The following is a 17,762-nucleotide window of genomic DNA, read 5'->3' as shown; positions in this document are numbered from 1 at the left end:
CTCAAAAAAAAGAAGAGGACTCGACACTATGGTCTTAGATAACCTGTCACAGCCTTAGTCCACTCAAGTGAAAAACAGGGAAAACAATAACAGTGTCCTAGGTCACCAGTCATGTGTATTCAAGCCTGGGTGCTCCTCACAGCCATAAATGACAGAATGGATGCCAAGTACCTGGAAACATCTCCACCTTCTGCAAGTTAATTTATAAAGGGAATGTAATACCACTAAAAATACTAACACGATTTTAACTTTTTTTTTTTTTTTTTTTGAGACAGGTTCTCATTCTGTTGCTCAGGCTGGAGTGGAGTGATGCAATCATAGCTCACTGTAGCCTCAACTCCCTGGGTTCAAGTGATCCTCCTGCCTCAGCCTCCCGAGTAGCTGGGACCACAGACATGTGCCACCACATCTGGCTAATTTTTTATTTTTATTTTTTTATTTTTTTATTTTTTGGAGACAGAGTCTCACTCTCTCACCCAGGCTGGGGTGCAGTGACGCCATCTCGGCTCACTGCAACCTCCACCACTCAGGTTCAAGAAATTTCTCCTGCCTCAGCCTCCTGAGTAGCTGGGATTACAGGCATGCATCGCCACACCCAGCTAACTTTTTTTTTTTTTGTATTTTTAGTAGAGACAGGGTTTCACCGTGTCCTCCAGGCTGGACGTGAACTTTTGACCTCAAGTGATCCGCCCACCTCGGCCTCCCAAAGTGCTGGGATTATAGGCGTGAGTCACCGTGCCCAGCCTAACTGTTTATTTTTTGAAGAGACAAGGTCTCACTATGTTTCCCAGGCTGGTGTTGAAGTCCTAGGCTCAAGTGATCCTCCTGCCTCGGCCTCCTAAAGTCCTGGGATTACAGTGTGAGCCACTGCGCCCAGCCTGATTTTAAATTTTGGTGGAACTAGATGTGCCGATTCTAAGTCACTTGTTAAAATGAGCAAGAACACCCAAAAGAGTTTGGCAGTTTCTCAAAAATTTAAACATGGAATTACCATATGAGGCCAGGTGCGGTGGCTCACGCCTGTTATCCCAACACTTTGGGAGGCCGAGGCAGGTGGATTGCTTGAGGCCAGGAGTTCAAGACCAGTCTGGCCAACATGGCAAAACCCCATCTCTACTAAAAATACAAAAATTAGCCAGGCATGGTGGCACGTACCTGTAATCCCAGCTACTCAGGAGACTGAGGCAGGAGAATTGCTTGAACCTGGGAGGCGGAGGTTGCAGTGAGCTGAGATTGCACCACTGCACTCCAGCCTGGGTGACAGAGTGAGACTCCGTCTCAAGAAAAAAAAAGAAATCTCATATGACCTAGCATTCTACTCTCCTAGGTATATACCCCAAAGCACTGAAAACAAGTACATGCACACCTATGTTCTTAGCAGCATTGTTCACAATAGCTAAAGGGTAGAAACAACCCAAATGCCCATCAACTGAGAAATGGATCAACAAAATATGGTATGTCCATACAGTGGAATATCACTTGGTCATGAAAAAGAATGAAGTTCTTTTTCATTTTGTTTTGTTTTGTCATTGTTGTTGGGTTTTTGTTGTTGTTGTTGTTGTTGTTTTGAGATGAAGTTTGGCTCTTGTTGCCGAGGCTGGAGTACAGTGGCACGATCTCGGCTCACCGCAACCTCCGCCTCCCAGGTTCAAGCGATTCTCCTGCCTCAGCCTCCCTAGTAGCTGGGATTACAGGCATGTGCCACCACGCCTGGCTAATTTTGTATTTTTAGTAGAGATGGGGTTTCTCCATGTTGGTCAGGCTGGTCTCAAACTCCCAACCCCAGGTAATCCACCCGCCTCAGCCTCCCAAAGTGCTGGAATTATAGGTGTGAGTCACCGCACCCGGCATTGTTGTTGTTTTTTGAGATGGAGTCTCACTCTGTCACGCAGGCAGGAGTGCAGTGGTGCAATTTCAGCTCACTGCAACCTCTGCCTCCCAGGTTCAAGTGATTCTCTCTGCCTCAGCCTCCTGCGTAGCTGGGACTACAGGTGCACACCACCATGCCCAGCTAATTTTTGTATTTTTAGTAGAAACGGGGTTTCACGATGTTGACCAGGCTGGTCTCAAACTCCTGATATGAAATGTTCCAAATAGATAAATCCACAGAGATAGAAAGTAAATTAGTGGTTGTGATGGGCTGGGGAGAGAGTAGGATGGAGAAGCACTGCCAATGGGTGTGGGTTCTCCTTTTGGGGTGATGAGAATGTTTGTTTTTTCTTTATTTCTTTTTCTTTTCTTTTGTAGAGATGGGGTTTCTCCATGTTGTCCAGGCTGGTCTTGAACTCCTGACTTCAAGCAATTCTCCTGCCCGGGCCTCCCAAAGTGCTGGGATTACAGGTGTGAGCCACTGCATCCAGGCCATGAGAATGTTTTGGAAACCAGATAGAAGTGCTGGGTGTACTACATTGTTGACTGCACTAAATGCCATTGACGTATTTGCTTTAAAATGGCTGATTGTATGCTATGTTAATTTTTTTCATTTGTTAATTTTATAACAAACCTGCACATGTCATGTCTATTTTATGTTAATTTCAGCTTAATTTTTAAACAATAGCCAAGAGAATTTTGATAAAGCAGAGAAGAACAAGCCATGCCAGAAATTACAACATAGACAAAGCTTGACTAATTAAAACATTATAGAATTGGCACATAAAGAGAATAACAAGTCATTGGAATGGAACAAAAGTCCAGAAATAGAGTCAATTACATAAGTGAATTTAAAGACGATAAGGTTAGTAATTCCAATCAGTGAGGGCTGGGGGGAGAAAATGACCATTTTCAAAAATAGTGTTGGGATAAGTAGGTATTTCTTTGGGAAAAAATAAAAATGCATCCTTAGCTCACACCTTATATAAGGATGAATTATAGATGGATCAGAGATTTCAGCATAGAAAATAGGACAAAAAAGTACCAGAATAAAGCACTGGATACATTTTTAAAACTAAAAAAGAATTTCTTTCTTTTTTTTTTTTTTTGTGACAGGGTCTCACTCTGTCGCTCAAGCTGGAGTGCAGTAGCATGATCATAGCTCACTGCAGCCTCCACTTCCTGGGCTCAAGCGATCCTCCCGCCTCACCTTCCCAAGTACCTGGGACTATAGCTGCATGCCACCATACCTGGCTAATATTTTTGGGGGGTATTTTTTGTAGAGGCAGAGTCTCACTATGTTGCCCAGGCTGGTCTTGAACTCCTGGGTTCAAGCAATTCTCCTACCTCAGCCTCCCAAAGTGCTGGGATTACAAGTGTGAGCCACTGTACCTGGCCTGATTTTTAAAATATCTGCATGGCCAACACCACCATAACAAAAAAGTCAAAAAGCAAGGCCGGGCGCGGTGGCTCAAGCCTGTAATCCCAGCACTTTGGGAGGCCGAGGCGGGTGGATCACAAGGTCAGGAGATCGAGACCACAGTGAAACCCCGTCTCTACTAAAAATACAAAAAATTAGCCGGGCGCGGTGGCGGGCGCCTGTAGTCCCAGCTACTCAGGAGGCTGAGGCAGGAGAATGGCGTGAACCCAGGAGGCGGAGCTTGCAGTGAGCCGAGATCGCGCCACTGCACTCCAGCCTGGGCAACAGCGTGAGACTCCGTCTCAAAAAAAAAAAAAAAAAAAAAAAAAAAAAAAAAAAAAAAGTCAAAAAGCAAATGACAAAGTAGGGGAATGTTTGCAATGTCATACATAAAGAGCTTCTGAAAATCAGCAAAAAGATCAATAACCCAATCAGAAAAAATGGTCAAAAGACACAAATAGAAATGCAAATAGAAGCCAGGTGTGGTGGCTTATGCCTGTAATCCCAGCACTTTGGGAGGCTGAGGCAGGCAGATCATGAGGTCAAGAGTATAAGACCAGCCTGGCCAACATAGTGAAATTCTGTCTCTACAAAAAAAAAAAAAAAAAAATTAGCAGGGCATGGTGGCATGCGCCTGTAGTCCCAGCTACTTGGGAGGCTGAGGCAGGAGAATCACTTGAACCTGGGAGGTGGAGGTTGTGGTGAGTGGAGATTGCATCACTGCACTCCAGCCTGGGCAACAGAGTGAGACTCCATCTTAAAAAAAAAAAAATGCAAATAGAAATACCTCTTAACTTCATCCATGTAAGAGAAAGGTGAGTTGAAGTTACATCAGATAACACCTTTTATGTTTCAGATTGGCAAAGATCACAAAGTCTGATCAAATGTTTTGTTGATGGAGTTTGAGGGGAAACAGGCTTTCAGCCACAGCTGGTGGGAGTTAAAATTGGTTGAGCCCAATGGAAGTCAAAGTAATTTACTACAGTGGTGTTTGTAATTGACCAAGGCTGGAAACAATCTACCATCTTTGTAATTGACCAAGACTGGAAACAATCTGTGATTGTTACCGGAAACCAGCTAAATACACAATGGTACCTCCACACAATGGAATATTCTGTACCCTGTAAAAGAATGTACTACTGATAAGGAACCCTCTCCAAGATACATTGTTAAATGGAATAAATCAAGGAGCTGAAAGAATGGAAGGTATGGTACCATTTGTGTCACTTGGTTGCTGGTACCTGCATAAAATATTTCTGGAAAGGGGATATAAAGAAGCTAACACTGCACCTTCAGGGAGGGAAGAATAGAGAACGGAGAATACTTTGCCATATGCCCTTTGAACCATTTGAAGTTTAGACCTGTTTTTAAAGTTTAAACCGGCTGGGCATGGTGGCTCATGCCTGTAATCCCAGCACTTTGGGAGGCCAAGGCGGGCAGATCATGAGGTCAGGAAATCGAGACCACCCTGGTCAACATGGTGAAACCCTGTCTCTACTAAAAATACAAAAATTAGCTGGGTGTGGTGGCGCACGCCTGTAATCCCAGCTACTCGGGAGGCTGAGGCAGGAGAATCGCTTGAACCAGGTAGTTGGAGGTTGCAGTGAACTGAGATTGCACCACTGCACTCCAGCCTGGCGACAGAGTGAGACTCCATCTAAAATAAATAAATAAATAGATAAAAATAAAGTATAAACTAAATAAATAAAAATAAAGTATAAATCAAACAAATAATAAGATTCGATATTCCATGAAGGTTAATATTCCATTAAAGGTTTAAAAAAAACAAAAACAAAAAAGACAGCAACTTGGGAGGCTGGTGCGATGCCTATCCCTCTGTAAACTGGCCTCCTCCCTTGCAGGAGGACATAGCTCACTGCACACAGGAGTTAACTCTCACCAAACGGCAGATGATGCAAACCAAAATGTGACCCAGCAGAAAGGCAGAGCCCGCCAGCCTCTTCCCAGAGCCCAGAGTCCCGCCCGGCCCGGCGGCCACTCACCCTCCACAGTTTCCTTCGTCCTGATCGTCTCCTCTGAAATGTCATTCGACTCAATCATCTGCAAAAAGAGCCCCTGTAAGGGGGATGCTCGCCTTTGCCCCTTGGCCCCAGCCCCAGCCAGTACAGCAAGCACACCTGCAGTTTGCACGCCCTGCCCCTACAAAGGGGGACCTCAGTGACAGACTCAGGGACTTGCTGCGGTGGCAGGGAGTGCAGACATCCTCAGTCTGACCTCCCTGACAACAGAGGACCCCCACTCTGCACTCAGCTCCGCTGAAGGCTGCTCGTGCAGCTTATACATGAATACCTCCTACCCTTGCTTTGTTGAAAATGTTTATTATATTAAACAGATGGCTCCTTCCCTGCGACGCCTACAGAAATTTGTCCTGGGAATTCGTTTCTCTGTCTCCGAGACAAGACTTCCGGACTCAGTTTCCCATCCATCAAACAAACATTGGCTGCTTTGGGTTAGTGTGTGCACAGTGTGCTTGGGGCCACCTCCTGGAGGGACTTCATTAAATGCTAGCTTCTTTCTCTCCAACATTTCTTTTTAATAATAAACTCAGAGGCCAAAGAAGAAAAGACCGATTAAAAAAAAAAAAATCAACCTGGCACACATCACTATGACAAAAGTCAAAACACAACCAGTAGGCTCCCTGCCACTCTTGGCAGGAGTTTCCAGTCTCCTGCCCAGGCTGGCTGTCCTCTGAGCCAGCCAGAGTCTGCCACTGCAGATCAGGGCAGCACAGAGCTGAGTAGGCAGTCATCTCCATCATCCTGCCCCTCATACTTCTGTTCATACATCCCAAGTCCCATTTGAGTCTCAATTAGTTGTAATGAACTAAGCCCCTTGGATCATAATTTATATACGATGCAGTAATGAGGAACACTCTCAATTTTTTTTTTTTTTTTTGAGATGGAGTCTCACCCTGATGTCCAGGCTAGAGTGCAGTGGCTCAATCTCGGCTCACTGTAACCTTCGCTTCCCGGGTTCAAGCGATTCTCCTGCCTCAGCCTCCTGAGTAGCTGGGATTACAGGCGCCCGCCACCACGCCCAGCTAATTTTTGTGGTTTTTAAAAATTTTATTATTATTTTTTGAGAAGGAGTCTCACTCTGTCGCCCAGGCTGGAGTGCAGTGGTATGATCTCGGCTCACTGCAACTTCTGCCTCCTAGATTGTGAAGCAATTCTCCTGCCTCAGCCTCCTGAGTAGCTGGGACTACAGGCACCCGCCACCACACCTGGCTAACTTTTTGTATTTTTAGTAGAGACGGGGTTTCACTATGTTGGCCAGGTTGGTCTCAAACTCCTGACCTCGTGATCTGCCCGCCTTGGCCTCCCAAAGTGCTGGGATTACAGGCGTGAGCCACCATGCCCGGCCACTAAAATAATTTTTTAAATTCCCATATTTACTACATGGACCAAAAATGCAGTTGTCCTTAGACCTAAACCTCTGAACGTGGGGACATATGCATTTAGACTGAAGCCCCAGTGTGTATAGAAAATCAACAGATGGGCTTTCATTTTTTCCAGACGGAGTCTCCCTCTGTTGCCCAGGCCAGAGTGCAGTGGCACGATCTCGGCTCACTGCAACCTCCACCTCCGGGGTTCAAGCCATCCTGGTGCCTCAGCCTCCTGAGTAGCTGGGATTACAGCTGTGAGCCACCGCACCTGGCCAATAGATGGGCTTTCTGAGGTCACTACTACTCCTTGGCCCAAGGGCACCTGTGAGTGAAGGGCAGTGGCTGGGGGAGGCGTCCTCAGGCCTCTGTCCCCCATGCTCTGTGGAATCACAGCAGCCTCAAACCTCCCTGCTCAGGGAATTCAGTTCCTGAGTTGCAGGCTGTTTCTGCCTGCCCTGAGCAGCTAATCAGGCCATGTGCACATAAGCTAATTTGGGTTTCTTCCTTTCCTTTCAGCCCAGGATCCTGGGAGAGCAATTGCTTAAGAAAAAAAAAAAATTCCCCCCCTGGGAGAAGGGGCAGGAAGGCTGTTGCAATGGACCTCAAGGCATGATGCAGAAAGATTTCCTTTTAGACAAAAAGCACCCTGGAATCAGAAGTCCTGAGAACTTATTGCCCACATGCTACATTCCGGGTTTTTTTGTTTGTTTATTTTCTTTTTTTTTTTTTTTGAGACAGAGTCTCGCTCTGTCACCCAGGCTGGAGTGCAGTGGCCGGATCTCAGCTCACTGCAAGCTCCGCCTCCCGGGTTTACGCCATTCTCCTGCCTCAGCCTCCCGAGCAGCTGGGACTACAGGTGCCCGCCACCACACCAGCTAATTTTTTTATTTTTTAATAGAGACAGGATTTTGCCCTGTTAGCCAGGATGGTCTCGATCTCCTGACCTCGTGATCCGCCCGTCTCGGTCTCCCAAAGTGCTGGGATTACAGGCTTGAGCCACCGCGCCCGGCTGGAGTGCAGTGGTACAATCATAGCTCACTGCAGCCTCAAATCCCTAGGCTCAAGTGATCCTCTTGCCTCAGCCTCCAGTGTAGCTGGGGACTACAGGTACACTACCACTGTACTTGGCTAATTTTTTATTTTTGTAGGGATGGGGTCTAACTGTGTTTTCCAGGCTGGTCTCAAACTCCTGGCCTGAAGCAATCCTCCTGCCTCAGCCTCTTGAAATGCTGGGATTATAGGTGTGAGCCACCACACCCGGCCCTAAATTCTGGTTTGAGTATACATGAGGGTGGCCAGGTGCAGTACCTCCTCCCTGTAATCCCAGCACTTTGGGAGGCAAAGGCAGGCAGATGGCTTGAGCCTAGGAGTTCGAGACCAGCCTGGGCAACATGGTGAAACCCCGTCTCTACAAAAACTATAAAAATTAGCTGGGTATGGTGGGGCACACTTGTGGTCCCAGTGACTTGGGAGGCTGAAGTGGGAGGCTCGCTCAAACCTGGGAGGTTGAGACTGCAGTGAGCCATGATCATGCCACTGCACTGCAACCTGGGAGACAGAGCAAGAACCTGTCTCAAAAACAAAACCAAAAAAAGCCAGGAATGGTGGCTCACGCCTGTAATCCCAGCACTTTGGGAGGCTGAGGAGGGTGGATCACCCGAAGTCAGGAGTTTGAGACCAACGTGGACTACATGGCAAAACCCCGTCTCTACTAAAAATATAAAAATTAGCTGGGCGTGGTGGTGCACACCTGTAATTGCAGCTACTTGGGAGGCTGAGACAGGAGAATTGCTTGAACCTGGGAGGCGGAGGTTGCAGTGAGCCGAGATCACACCACTGCACTCCAGCCCGGGCAACAAGAGTGAAACTCTATCTCAAAATTAAAAATAAAAATAGGCCGGGCGCGGTGGCTCAAGCCTGTAATCCCAGCACTTTGGGAGGCCGAGGCGGGCGGATCACAAGGTCAGGAGATCGAGACCACAGTGAAACCCCGTCTCTACTAAAAATACAAAAAATTAGCCGGGCGCGGTGGCGGGCGCCTGTAGTCCTAGCTACTCAGGAGGCTGAGGCAGGAGAATGGCGTGAACCCAGGAGGCGGAGCTTGCAGTGAGCCGAGATCGCGCCACTGCACTCCAGCCTGGGCAACAGCGTGAGACTCCGTCTCAAAAAAAAAAAATAAAAAATAAATAAATAAATAAAATAAAATAAATAAAAATAAAAATAATGTATGTGGGGGAACTGGAAACTCAACAATCCCTGAGTACAATTTGCATACAGGCAAGAGTCCGCTGCTAGCCATCCCTCCTATGAATTCATTCCTGTCGTCTTGGGTACCCTCTGTCAGCCCCACAGGCAGTGGGGTTGGAGATCTCTGCCACTGAGCGGCTGGGGATCTGGGAAAGTCTTGGTTTGCTCACCTGTGAAATGCAGCCAGTATCAATCTAAGGGTGTTAAGGTGAAATGGAGTCACACAGGGCCTGCACAAGATGTGGTACACAGAGCCACTCAAAAGGCCCTTCCTGGCCCTGGTGGAGTGGGCACAGCCCACCTGGGTGTTGACCTCCTCAGAGGGGCTGGGAGGATGGGTTCAGCTGAAGGAAGAAGGGGCAGATGCTTAAGGAATTTCTAGATTTGGAACAAAATTGACATTGATGACAGCGACCTCTTTAGGGCCACCCCCTCTAGCCTTCCAGACCCCACTCTGGGAACTCCCACATTCTGGGGAAGTACTTGTTGGCACCGTTGCTAAAGTCTCGTTAGGACTGGCAGAAAGGGGGCTGCCGCTGGTTCCCCAGGTGAGCTTCTGAGTTGGAGATGGGGGGGGATGGGCAGAATTTCCCTTCAGGTCTGTGCCAGCCCCAGGGCACAGGGTCTGAGGTCCCGGGTCCCAGGAGCCCTGCACCCTAAGACATGTGTGGGTAAATCAAAGCCCATTTTCTGCACCATCTCTCCATCGCTCTAGGCCTGCTCTGTCGGGGGGACGCAGCCAGGTCAGCTCAGACCAGCTTCGGTTCTCCCTGGTCACCGGGGCGTGCTGCCCCTCTAACAGAGGGCCAAGGAGCTCCTTGGCCAGGTGACCCCTTCCTTGACTGACCCAGGCATGCTCTCAGGGACAAGGGAAATGGCTTCCTGGGCTATATAACAGAAGTCAGCAAACGCCCAAGCCCTCCCCAGCCCGATCCTCCCACCCCAGCAGGACAGGCAGGTGCCTACGTGGGTGTGCTGGGAGGAGCACAGGGCCTCCACAGCCTGGAGTCTGTTCTCAGCCACCAGGAGCTTCTCCCGCAACCTCTCGGCCTCCTGTTTGCTCTGGGCTTCTGCCCGCTGCAGCCGCTCGTAGTCCAGCATCTTCTTCTCCGCCAGCGAGATCTGCTCCTTGAGGAACTCGATAGCCTGCGCCTGGCCCCGGTACTCCACGTCCAGCTTTTCCAGCTCGTGCACGCGCAGCTCGGCATCCCGGCGCTGGTCCTGGGCCTCCTGCAGCTCCAACCGGTGCTGGCTGGCTTGCACCTCCAGCTGGGCCCGCCAGTGCCGCTGCAGCCCGGCCAGCTCCTCCTGGGCCTCCTGCAGCTTCTCCCGCAGGGCCTCCTTCTCCTTCACGTGCACGGCGGTCTCCAGGTCATGCTTGGCCTGCAAGTTACCCAGCTCCAGCTGGTGCTCCATCTTGATACCCTCCATCACCGCCTTCAGCTCGCCGATCTCCTTCTGCTGGGCGCCTGGGCCCGAGTTCAGGGTGGCTTTGAGGTCCTCCAGGGACTTCTGGTGGTCCGAGGCCAGCGAGTCCAGTTTGGATTTCCAGTTGTCCATGAGCCCCATGTTCTCGCTGGTGGCCTGCTGAACCTTGTCCTTCAGGCCTGCCACCTCCTGTGCGTACTTCTCGTTGGCTGCGCGGAGCTTGTCCACCTCCGCCTGGTAGGCCTTCAGGGCCTTCTCGTATTTATCCCGCAGCACCCCGCTCTCCCTCTGGTGCTCCTTGCTGGCCGAGAGCAGGCGCTCCCGCAGCCGCAGGGTCTCGGCCGCATCGGGGTGGTCGGGGGGCGGGGGGCCTGAGTGCAACAGGCACTGCTGGAGCTCCTCGATCTCACCGCGGCGCAGGGTGAGCTCCTCCTCCAGCTGCAGCACCCGAGACTTCTCCGCCACTGTGGTCAGCTGCGGGGAGAGAGGGAGGCAGGGATCAGCGGGCTGGCTGGCTGGCTGGAAGGTGAGGAGGGTACAATGGTGGGGGTCGGGGGGCCTCCACTAGAGGACACCAACCCCAGCAGGTGGTCATGGGAAGGGAAAGGCCCCCACTCCCTCCTGAGTATGGGCTGGACATAGAGGCCCTGCCCATCATAGCATCCAGAAAGATTCCCCTGGCTGTATGCCAAAGATTCAGAGCCAGCTGTCGCCACTCCTCTACCTAGGTGGCTTGGACAAATTGGTGGTTAAAAGAAACCACCTATTTGAGGTTACAGCTTTTTTTTTTTTTTTTTTTTTTGAGTCTCGCTCTGTCACGCAGGCTGGAATGCAGTGGCGTGATCTCAGCTCACTGTAACCTCCACTTCCCAGGTTCAAGCGATTCTCCTGCCTCAGCCTCCCGAGTAGCTGGGACTACAGGCACTCACCACCATGCGCCTGGGGAATTTTGGTATTTTTTGGTATAGATGGTGTGTCACCCTTTTGCCTACGCTGGTCTCAAACTCCAAGCCTCAAGTGATCCACCCGCCTTGGCCTCCCAAAGTGTTGGGATTATAGGTGTGAGCCACAGCGCCCAGCCTTTTTTTTTTTTTTAAAGAGACATGGGTCTAGCTATGTTGCCCAAGCTGGAGTGCAGCCGCACAATAATAGCTCACTGCACCCTCAAATTGCTGGGCTCAAGCAATCTTCCTGCCTCAGCCTCAAGAGCAGCTGGGACTCTGTGGGCATGAGCCACCACGCCCAACCGAGTTAGTGCTTTGTATTTTTATTAAGAAATTTTTTTGTTGTTGTTAACATTCTTTTTGAAGAGCAGAGGCCAAAGTGAATTTTGCATTATCCTGCCCTAGGAAGGTCCCCAGCCAGGCGGCTGGCTGGAGGCAGTGGCCAAGAAGGGTCCAGTTTAATGCTTAAAGCAGAACAGGGTGCTCCCAGACCCATCTTTCAGCAAAAAACTCTTAGAGGCTCCATTCTCCAAAAAACTACCTTGATCACATTGATGGTCATAGATACGAAAATGAGATATTTTCAAGCTTTAAATCTATTACAAGCTTTAAACATTTTATTTCTGAAGGTATCCTTTAGTTCAATAAACCTATTTTTGTTTTGTTTTTTGGTTTCTGTTTTTTTTTTTTGAGATGGAGTCTCACTCTCTTGCCCAGGCTGGAGTGCAGTGATGCAATCTCGGCTCACTGCAACCTCCACCTCCCCGGTTCAAATGATTCTCCTGTTTCAGCCTCTTAAGTAGCTGGGACTACAGGTGTGCACCACCCCGCCCAGTTAATTTTTGTATTTTTAATAGAAATGGGGTTTCACCATGTTGGTCAGGCTGGTCTTGAACTCCTGACCTCAGATGACCTCAGGTGATTCACCCACTTTGGCCTCCCAAAGCGCTGGGATTACAGGTGTGAGCCACCACGCCCAGCCCTGTTTTTGTGTTTTCATCAGATTGAACCCTAATTCAAGATGCATTTGGAGGGCTCCTGCGCATCGACAGTGACTGGGTCAGTTTGTGCGTTCAGTCTTCATGCACATGAGTGTGTACCGTACAAGCACATGGTCACTGAGCAATGGCCAGTGTGTGCAAATGGACCCTGTGTGTCTCCGGACACCTGCACACACGCAAACAACCACTTGTGCACTGAGGCCAACATGCAGAAACTGACCACTGCTCCTTCCACGCTACATAGTGTTTACCGGGTGCTTTTCCAGTAATCACTTGCTGCCTGTTTTAGCTTCCTCTCAGGGGGACTGCTCGGGGGCCGGCTGGCTGTTCGGATGTGAATGCCTGCAGAGTGCTGGGTCCCAGGCGTGCATGGTAAGCCTGGAGGGGACTGCGGGGCCTGGAGCAGGGACTCAGAACCATGCCCTAGGACTCTGGAAGCCTCACCCACATGCAGAGCTGTTCCATGGCTCGGGACCCATCATAGCCCCATTCCCTGGGGACACCTCTGCTCCCCCAAAAGTCCCACCACTTCCTCAGCCCCAGGTCCTTCAGCCCAGCCCCTCCTGCCCCCATGTTTCAGGCTCTCTGGGCGAGAGAATCCGGGAAGAGATTTACAGTTCCTGACTCTTTCCTCTCCCCAGCCTCCTCAGCTGGGGAGGCAGGAGGCGTGGATCAGTGGTTTCTGGGTCTGCCTCCATAGGGGCGGGACATTCCCAAGGGTCCCAACACTTTATCGTGGTAATGCATGGGGGGGGGATTGGGGGGTCTTACAGGACGTTCTCAGCTGCTGGGGCCATGAGCTGGGGAGCCAAGTCCCAAAAAACAAAGACCACCCCCGGCCCCCCAACTCCACCCCAATAAGCAACACTGAGCTGGGGAACATACACACATTTCTTTTTGTTTTGTTTTGTTTTTGAGGCGGAGTCTTGCTCTGTCACCCAGGCTGGAGTGCAGTGGCACGATCTCAGCTCACTGCAACCTCTACCTCCCGGGTTCAAGCGATTCTCCTGCCTCAGCCTCCCAAGTAGCTGGGATCATGGGCATGAGCCACCACACCCAGCTAATTTTTGTATTTTTAGTAGAGATGGGGTTTCACCATGTTGGCCAGGCTGGTCTCGAACTCCTGACCTCAGGTGATCCACCCTCCTTGGCCTCCCAAAATGCTGGGATTACAGGCGTGAACCACCGCGCCCGGCCACATAAGCACATTTCTAAATCTTGACTTCCCTCCTCCAAGGGGATGCAAAAGAAAAAAAAAAAAAAAAGATGATAGCAGCTAAAGAAAGAGAGTCAATAATGAAACAGAGAAGCCGGAGAGGGCATCAAAGGGCAAGGTGGCTGGCGGGCCAGGCGGGTGCGGTGGCGCGGTGGTGCGGTTACCCTGTTGTCCGCTAATTCTCGGAGCAGCCGCTCGGCCTGCGCCTTCTCCAGTAGCAGGCTCTGTTCCAGCTCCCCAATGCGCGCGTGCTCCAGCTGCGTCTGGGTCTGGTCCACCCAGGGTGGACACGGTGGGGGGTGGGGGGCGGGGACGCAGGGAGGGGGGCACAGGGAAAAAGAAGCCGGAGAGAGAGAGAGAGAAAGAGAGAGAGAGAGAGAGGAGGCGTCATCTTCCGTGAACAAGGCGAGGAGAGTAGATTCATGAGCCAGAATTGCTCAGGGAAAGAGAGAGTCTGGGGAGGCGAGGGGCGTGGGGCCTGATGCCCACCCCTTGCTGTGTCCCGGCTGGGTCAGTGCAGGGCGGGGGGTGGGCTGCAGCCATCCTCCCTCGCCGGCCCCTGCTTGGGGTAGCAATGGGCACCTCGCTTCTTTTCTGTCACCCCCCCACCCCCAACTAGCAGCCCTCGACCTTGAAGGTCCTCTTCAAGGACCTGCTCCTGGAGAGGGGCCCATCCTGTTCCTGTTCCCCTGCAGGCTGTCACTGGTTGTAGGCAAAGCATCCTGTACATAGGAGACCCCCAGGATGAGGAATAAATAAAGGACCCTGGGATTCCCGCTTGACGTCCCCCCAGGACTGTGCTAAAAGTGCAAGAACCCATAACACGAAAGATGTTTCCAAAACATACCGGAGCCCTCGCAATTCTCTTGGCCCCAGCCTCCTTGGTGGAGGCTGGGCTGTGCCTCCCACCACCGGGCCCCATTGGTGCCCACCCCCCCCCCCGGACCCCACAGAGGACGCCTGGTCTCCATAAATCACAAGGGCACTTTGTCCCAGCTCGACAATATCCGCTTCATCTGCTGACAAAGGCCAGCATTCTCAGGGTGTCAAGACTGGCTTTTGCATTTCACATAACAGATCTTGGAAGGGAAGCTGGGGAGGGTGAGGACATTTGGAGCGGTTTGGAAACCCAAGTTCATCTTAGGGAGAAGCCAGAGGGTCCTCTTTATACTCCGAGAGAGAAGGGGTTAAAGCAGCTACAGGGCAATTCTGAAGGGGCGGGGCTTAGCGAAACAGCATCTAGGTGTGAAACCTGTAATAAAACCCAGGAAGCTTGTCTATTGGTGAAGGTGTAAACGGACACCACCTGATTAGAAATACTCCTGCAATTCATTAAGAGACATTGAGATGAGTATGTCCTTTGGCCTATTTTATTTCTTGAATTTTCCTTAAGGAACAACAAAAAAAGGTTCTCCCTCTCCTCTCTCCTTCCGTTTCTCTCTCTCCCCTCTCCTTCCCACTTTCTCTTCTTTCTCCCCACCCCACCCCCATCTCTCTTCCTCCTTCTTTCTTTATCCCTCTCTCCTACCCTCTCTCTTTCCATTCCCCTCCCTGTCTCTCTCCTTCCCTCGTTTTCTCCCCCTCCCCTTTTCTTCCCCCCCACCCCCCGCCTTTCTCTCTCCCCTCTCTGTCTCCCTCCCTCTCTCTTTCTCTCCTCTCCCTCCCTCCCCGGCCTCTCCCGCCTCCCTCCTGGCAGTGTGTTCCAGTGCCAACAAGAAGTCAGCCTGTCTCTTCCAGAAAATCACAAGCTCCATCCCAGCCACCCCATCCCCATCAGTGGGGACAACACCCCTGCCTGGAACCTTCATAGATGGTGCATGATCCTACGCACTGAACCAGTAGCCCGCACAGGCAAGAAAAAGCCTCCAGCTTCCCAGTTTCAAGGGCAACTTCATTTGGTCCCACTCCAAAGGACTCCTCCTCTCACTTTCTTTCTTTTTTTTGTTGAGACAGAGTTTCCCTCTTTCACCCAGGCTGGAATGCAGTGGTGCAATCTGGGCTCACTGCAACCTCCACCTACCAGGTTCAAGTGATTCTCCAGCCTCAGCCTCCCAAGTAGCTGGGATTACAGGTGCCTACCATCACGCCCAGCTAATTTTTGTATTTTTGAGTAGAGATGGGGTTTCACCATGTTGGCTGATCTCCAACCCCTGACCTCAGATGATCTGCCCGCCTCACCCTCCCAAAGTGCTGGGATTACAGATATGAGTCACCACGCCTGGCCCCTCAAAGGGTTTATATTCTGGGGGTGGAGGGGGATGCAAACCATAAAAGAACAGTGAAGATCACTCCAGATTGTGATTTGCACTATGAACAGAGCACTGGGGAGAAAGTAACTGGAATGAAGGTGAAATAGAGGAAACATGTAATTTACCAGTGAGTCCTGAAGGACAAGGACTCCTTGTACAAGGCAGGCGCCAGAGGAAGAGGCGCAAGTGTTTCAGGCAGGGGAACTAGCGTGTACAAAAGCTCAGAGGCAAGACACAACTTCTGGTGTTCCAGAAACAGAAAAGCCTGGTGTATGATAACTTAGGGGCAGGGGTGTGAGACAGGGCTGGGACAACATGGTGGGGGGGGCGGGGGGGTTTGGGCCCTGGGGGTCTTCTCTGCTTCTCTGGCCCACTCTACAGAGCCTAGATGATATTAAATGTCACAGTGCTAGATGTGTCAGCAGGAAAGGGGCAGGATCTGATTTACATTTTTATTTTTAAATTATTATTATTTTTTTCGAGGCAGAGTCTCGCTCTGTCACCCAGGCTGGAGTGCAGTGGTGGAAGCCTGGCTCAGCAACCTCAGCCTCCTGGGTTCAAGCGATTCTCCTGCCTCAGCCTCCCAAGTAGCTGGAATTACAGGTGAGTGCCACCACGCCCAGCTAATTTTTGTATTTTTAGTAGAGATGGGGTTTCTCCATGTTAGCCAGGCTGGTTTGGAGTTCCTGACCTCGAATGATCCACCCACCTTGGCTTCCCAAAGTGCTGGGATTACAGGCGTGAGCCACTACACCCAGCCATATTTTTTAACTTTTTATTTATTTATTTTTAGAGATGGGGTCTTGCTCTGTCACCCAGGCTGGAATGCAGTGGCGCCATCATAGTTCACTGTAGCCTCAACCTCCTGGACTCAGAGGATCCTCCTGCCTCAGCCTCCTAAGTAGCTGGGACTACACGCATGTGCTACCATGCCTGGTGAATTTTTTATTTTGTTTATTTTGTTTCTTTGTTTCTACTTGCTTCTGAGACAGAGTCTCACTCTGTTGCCCAGGCTGGAGTGCAGTGGCATGATCTTGGTTCACTGCAACCTCCACCTCCTGGGCTCAAGTGATTCTCCTGCCTCAGCTTCCTGAGTAGCTGGGATTACTGGTGCCCACCACCACGCCCAGCTAATTTTTGTATTTTTAGTAGAGACAGGGTTTCACCATGTTGGCCAGGCTGGTCTGAATCTCCTGACCTCAACTGATCCACCCGCCTTGGCCTCCCAAAGTGCTGGGATGATAGGCGTGAGCCACTGCACCCAGTCAGAATAATTTTTGTGGAGATGGGGTCTCACTATGCTGCCCAGACTGGTCTCTAACTCCTGGCCTCAAGTAACCCTCCCACCTCTACCTCCCAAGTATTGGGATTGCAGGTGTGAGCCACCGCACCCGGTCTGATTTACATTTTAAAAATATTTGGCCATATGACGTCTGGGATGTGGGGGGGGCCCTGGGTCAGGGCATGCCTGAAATAAGACTGGCGGTGAGTTGGTAACTGTTGAAGCTGAGTGATGAGTAAATGAAAGGTCATTATACTGTCTTCTCTATTTTTGTATAGGCTTAAAATTTTCCAACATTAAAAATGAAAAAGATATTTAAAAAAAAGACTAGATTCAGTGTGGAGAGTGGACTTTGGAGGAACAGAAGACTAAGGAGAGGGCTATCTATGGCATGGTGCTGGGGCCTGGCCCAGGGAGGCAGCTGTGGGGATGTGCGTCATTTTGGAGACAAGGTCAAAAGGAATTTTTTGTTTTCTATTTTTTTAATTGTTTAACTTTTATTTTATTTTTATTTATTTATTTATTTTTGAGACGAGTCTCACACTGTCGCCCAGGCTGGAGTGCAATGATGCAATCTCAGCTCACTGCAAGCTCCGCCTCCCAGGTTCAAGCAATTCTCCTATCTCAGCCTCCTGGGTAGCTGGGATTACAGGCGCCCACCACCACGCCCGGCTAATTTTTTGTATTTTTAGTAGAGATG

The 17,762-nt window shown here is 50.4% G+C and overlaps 1 protein-coding gene and 1 long non-coding RNA gene across 18 annotated transcripts in view; one reads left to right on the top strand and one right to left on the bottom strand.

Moving 5' to 3' along the window:
- The window catches only part of CLIP2 (CAP-Gly domain containing linker protein 2), a 227,999-nt gene that overhangs the window by 134,294 nt on the left and 75,943 nt on the right, over positions 1-17,762 (bottom strand). For 10 of the 17 annotated variants that reach the window (XR_013415204.1, XR_013415207.1, XR_013415203.1 and 7 more), the window contains 3 exons: positions 13,696-13,800; positions 9,909-10,844; positions 5,293-5,350 (listed from right to left, as the gene is read on the bottom strand). Coding sequence is in view for 9 of the 17 variants with exons in the window: in XM_077996630.1 (XP_077852756.1) it covers positions 5,293-5,350; positions 9,909-10,844; positions 13,696-13,800 (1,099 nt within the window). In the remaining 8 variants the exon portion in view is untranslated. The remainder of the gene's footprint in view (positions 1-5,292; positions 5,351-9,908; positions 10,845-13,695; positions 13,801-17,762) is intronic. The other 7 variants (XR_013415208.1, XR_013415205.1, XR_013415206.1 and 4 more) reach the window with 1 other exon arrangement.
- LOC144339816 (uncharacterized) lies at positions 2,206-4,270 on the top strand. The gene is made up of 3 exons (XR_013415222.1): positions 2,206-2,325; positions 2,390-3,230; positions 3,864-4,270. It is a non-coding gene; the product is annotated as an uncharacterized LOC144339816 (long non-coding RNA).

Source organism: Macaca mulatta, chromosome 3 (assembly GCF_049350105.2).
Source record: "Macaca mulatta isolate MMU2019108-1 chromosome 3, T2T-MMU8v2.0, whole genome shotgun sequence".
Lineage (NCBI taxonomy): Eukaryota > Metazoa > Chordata > Mammalia > Primates > Cercopithecidae > Macaca > Macaca mulatta.
The sequence above is the reverse complement of the archived record's forward strand: the minus strand, read 5'-3'. Positions and strand labels throughout refer to the sequence as shown.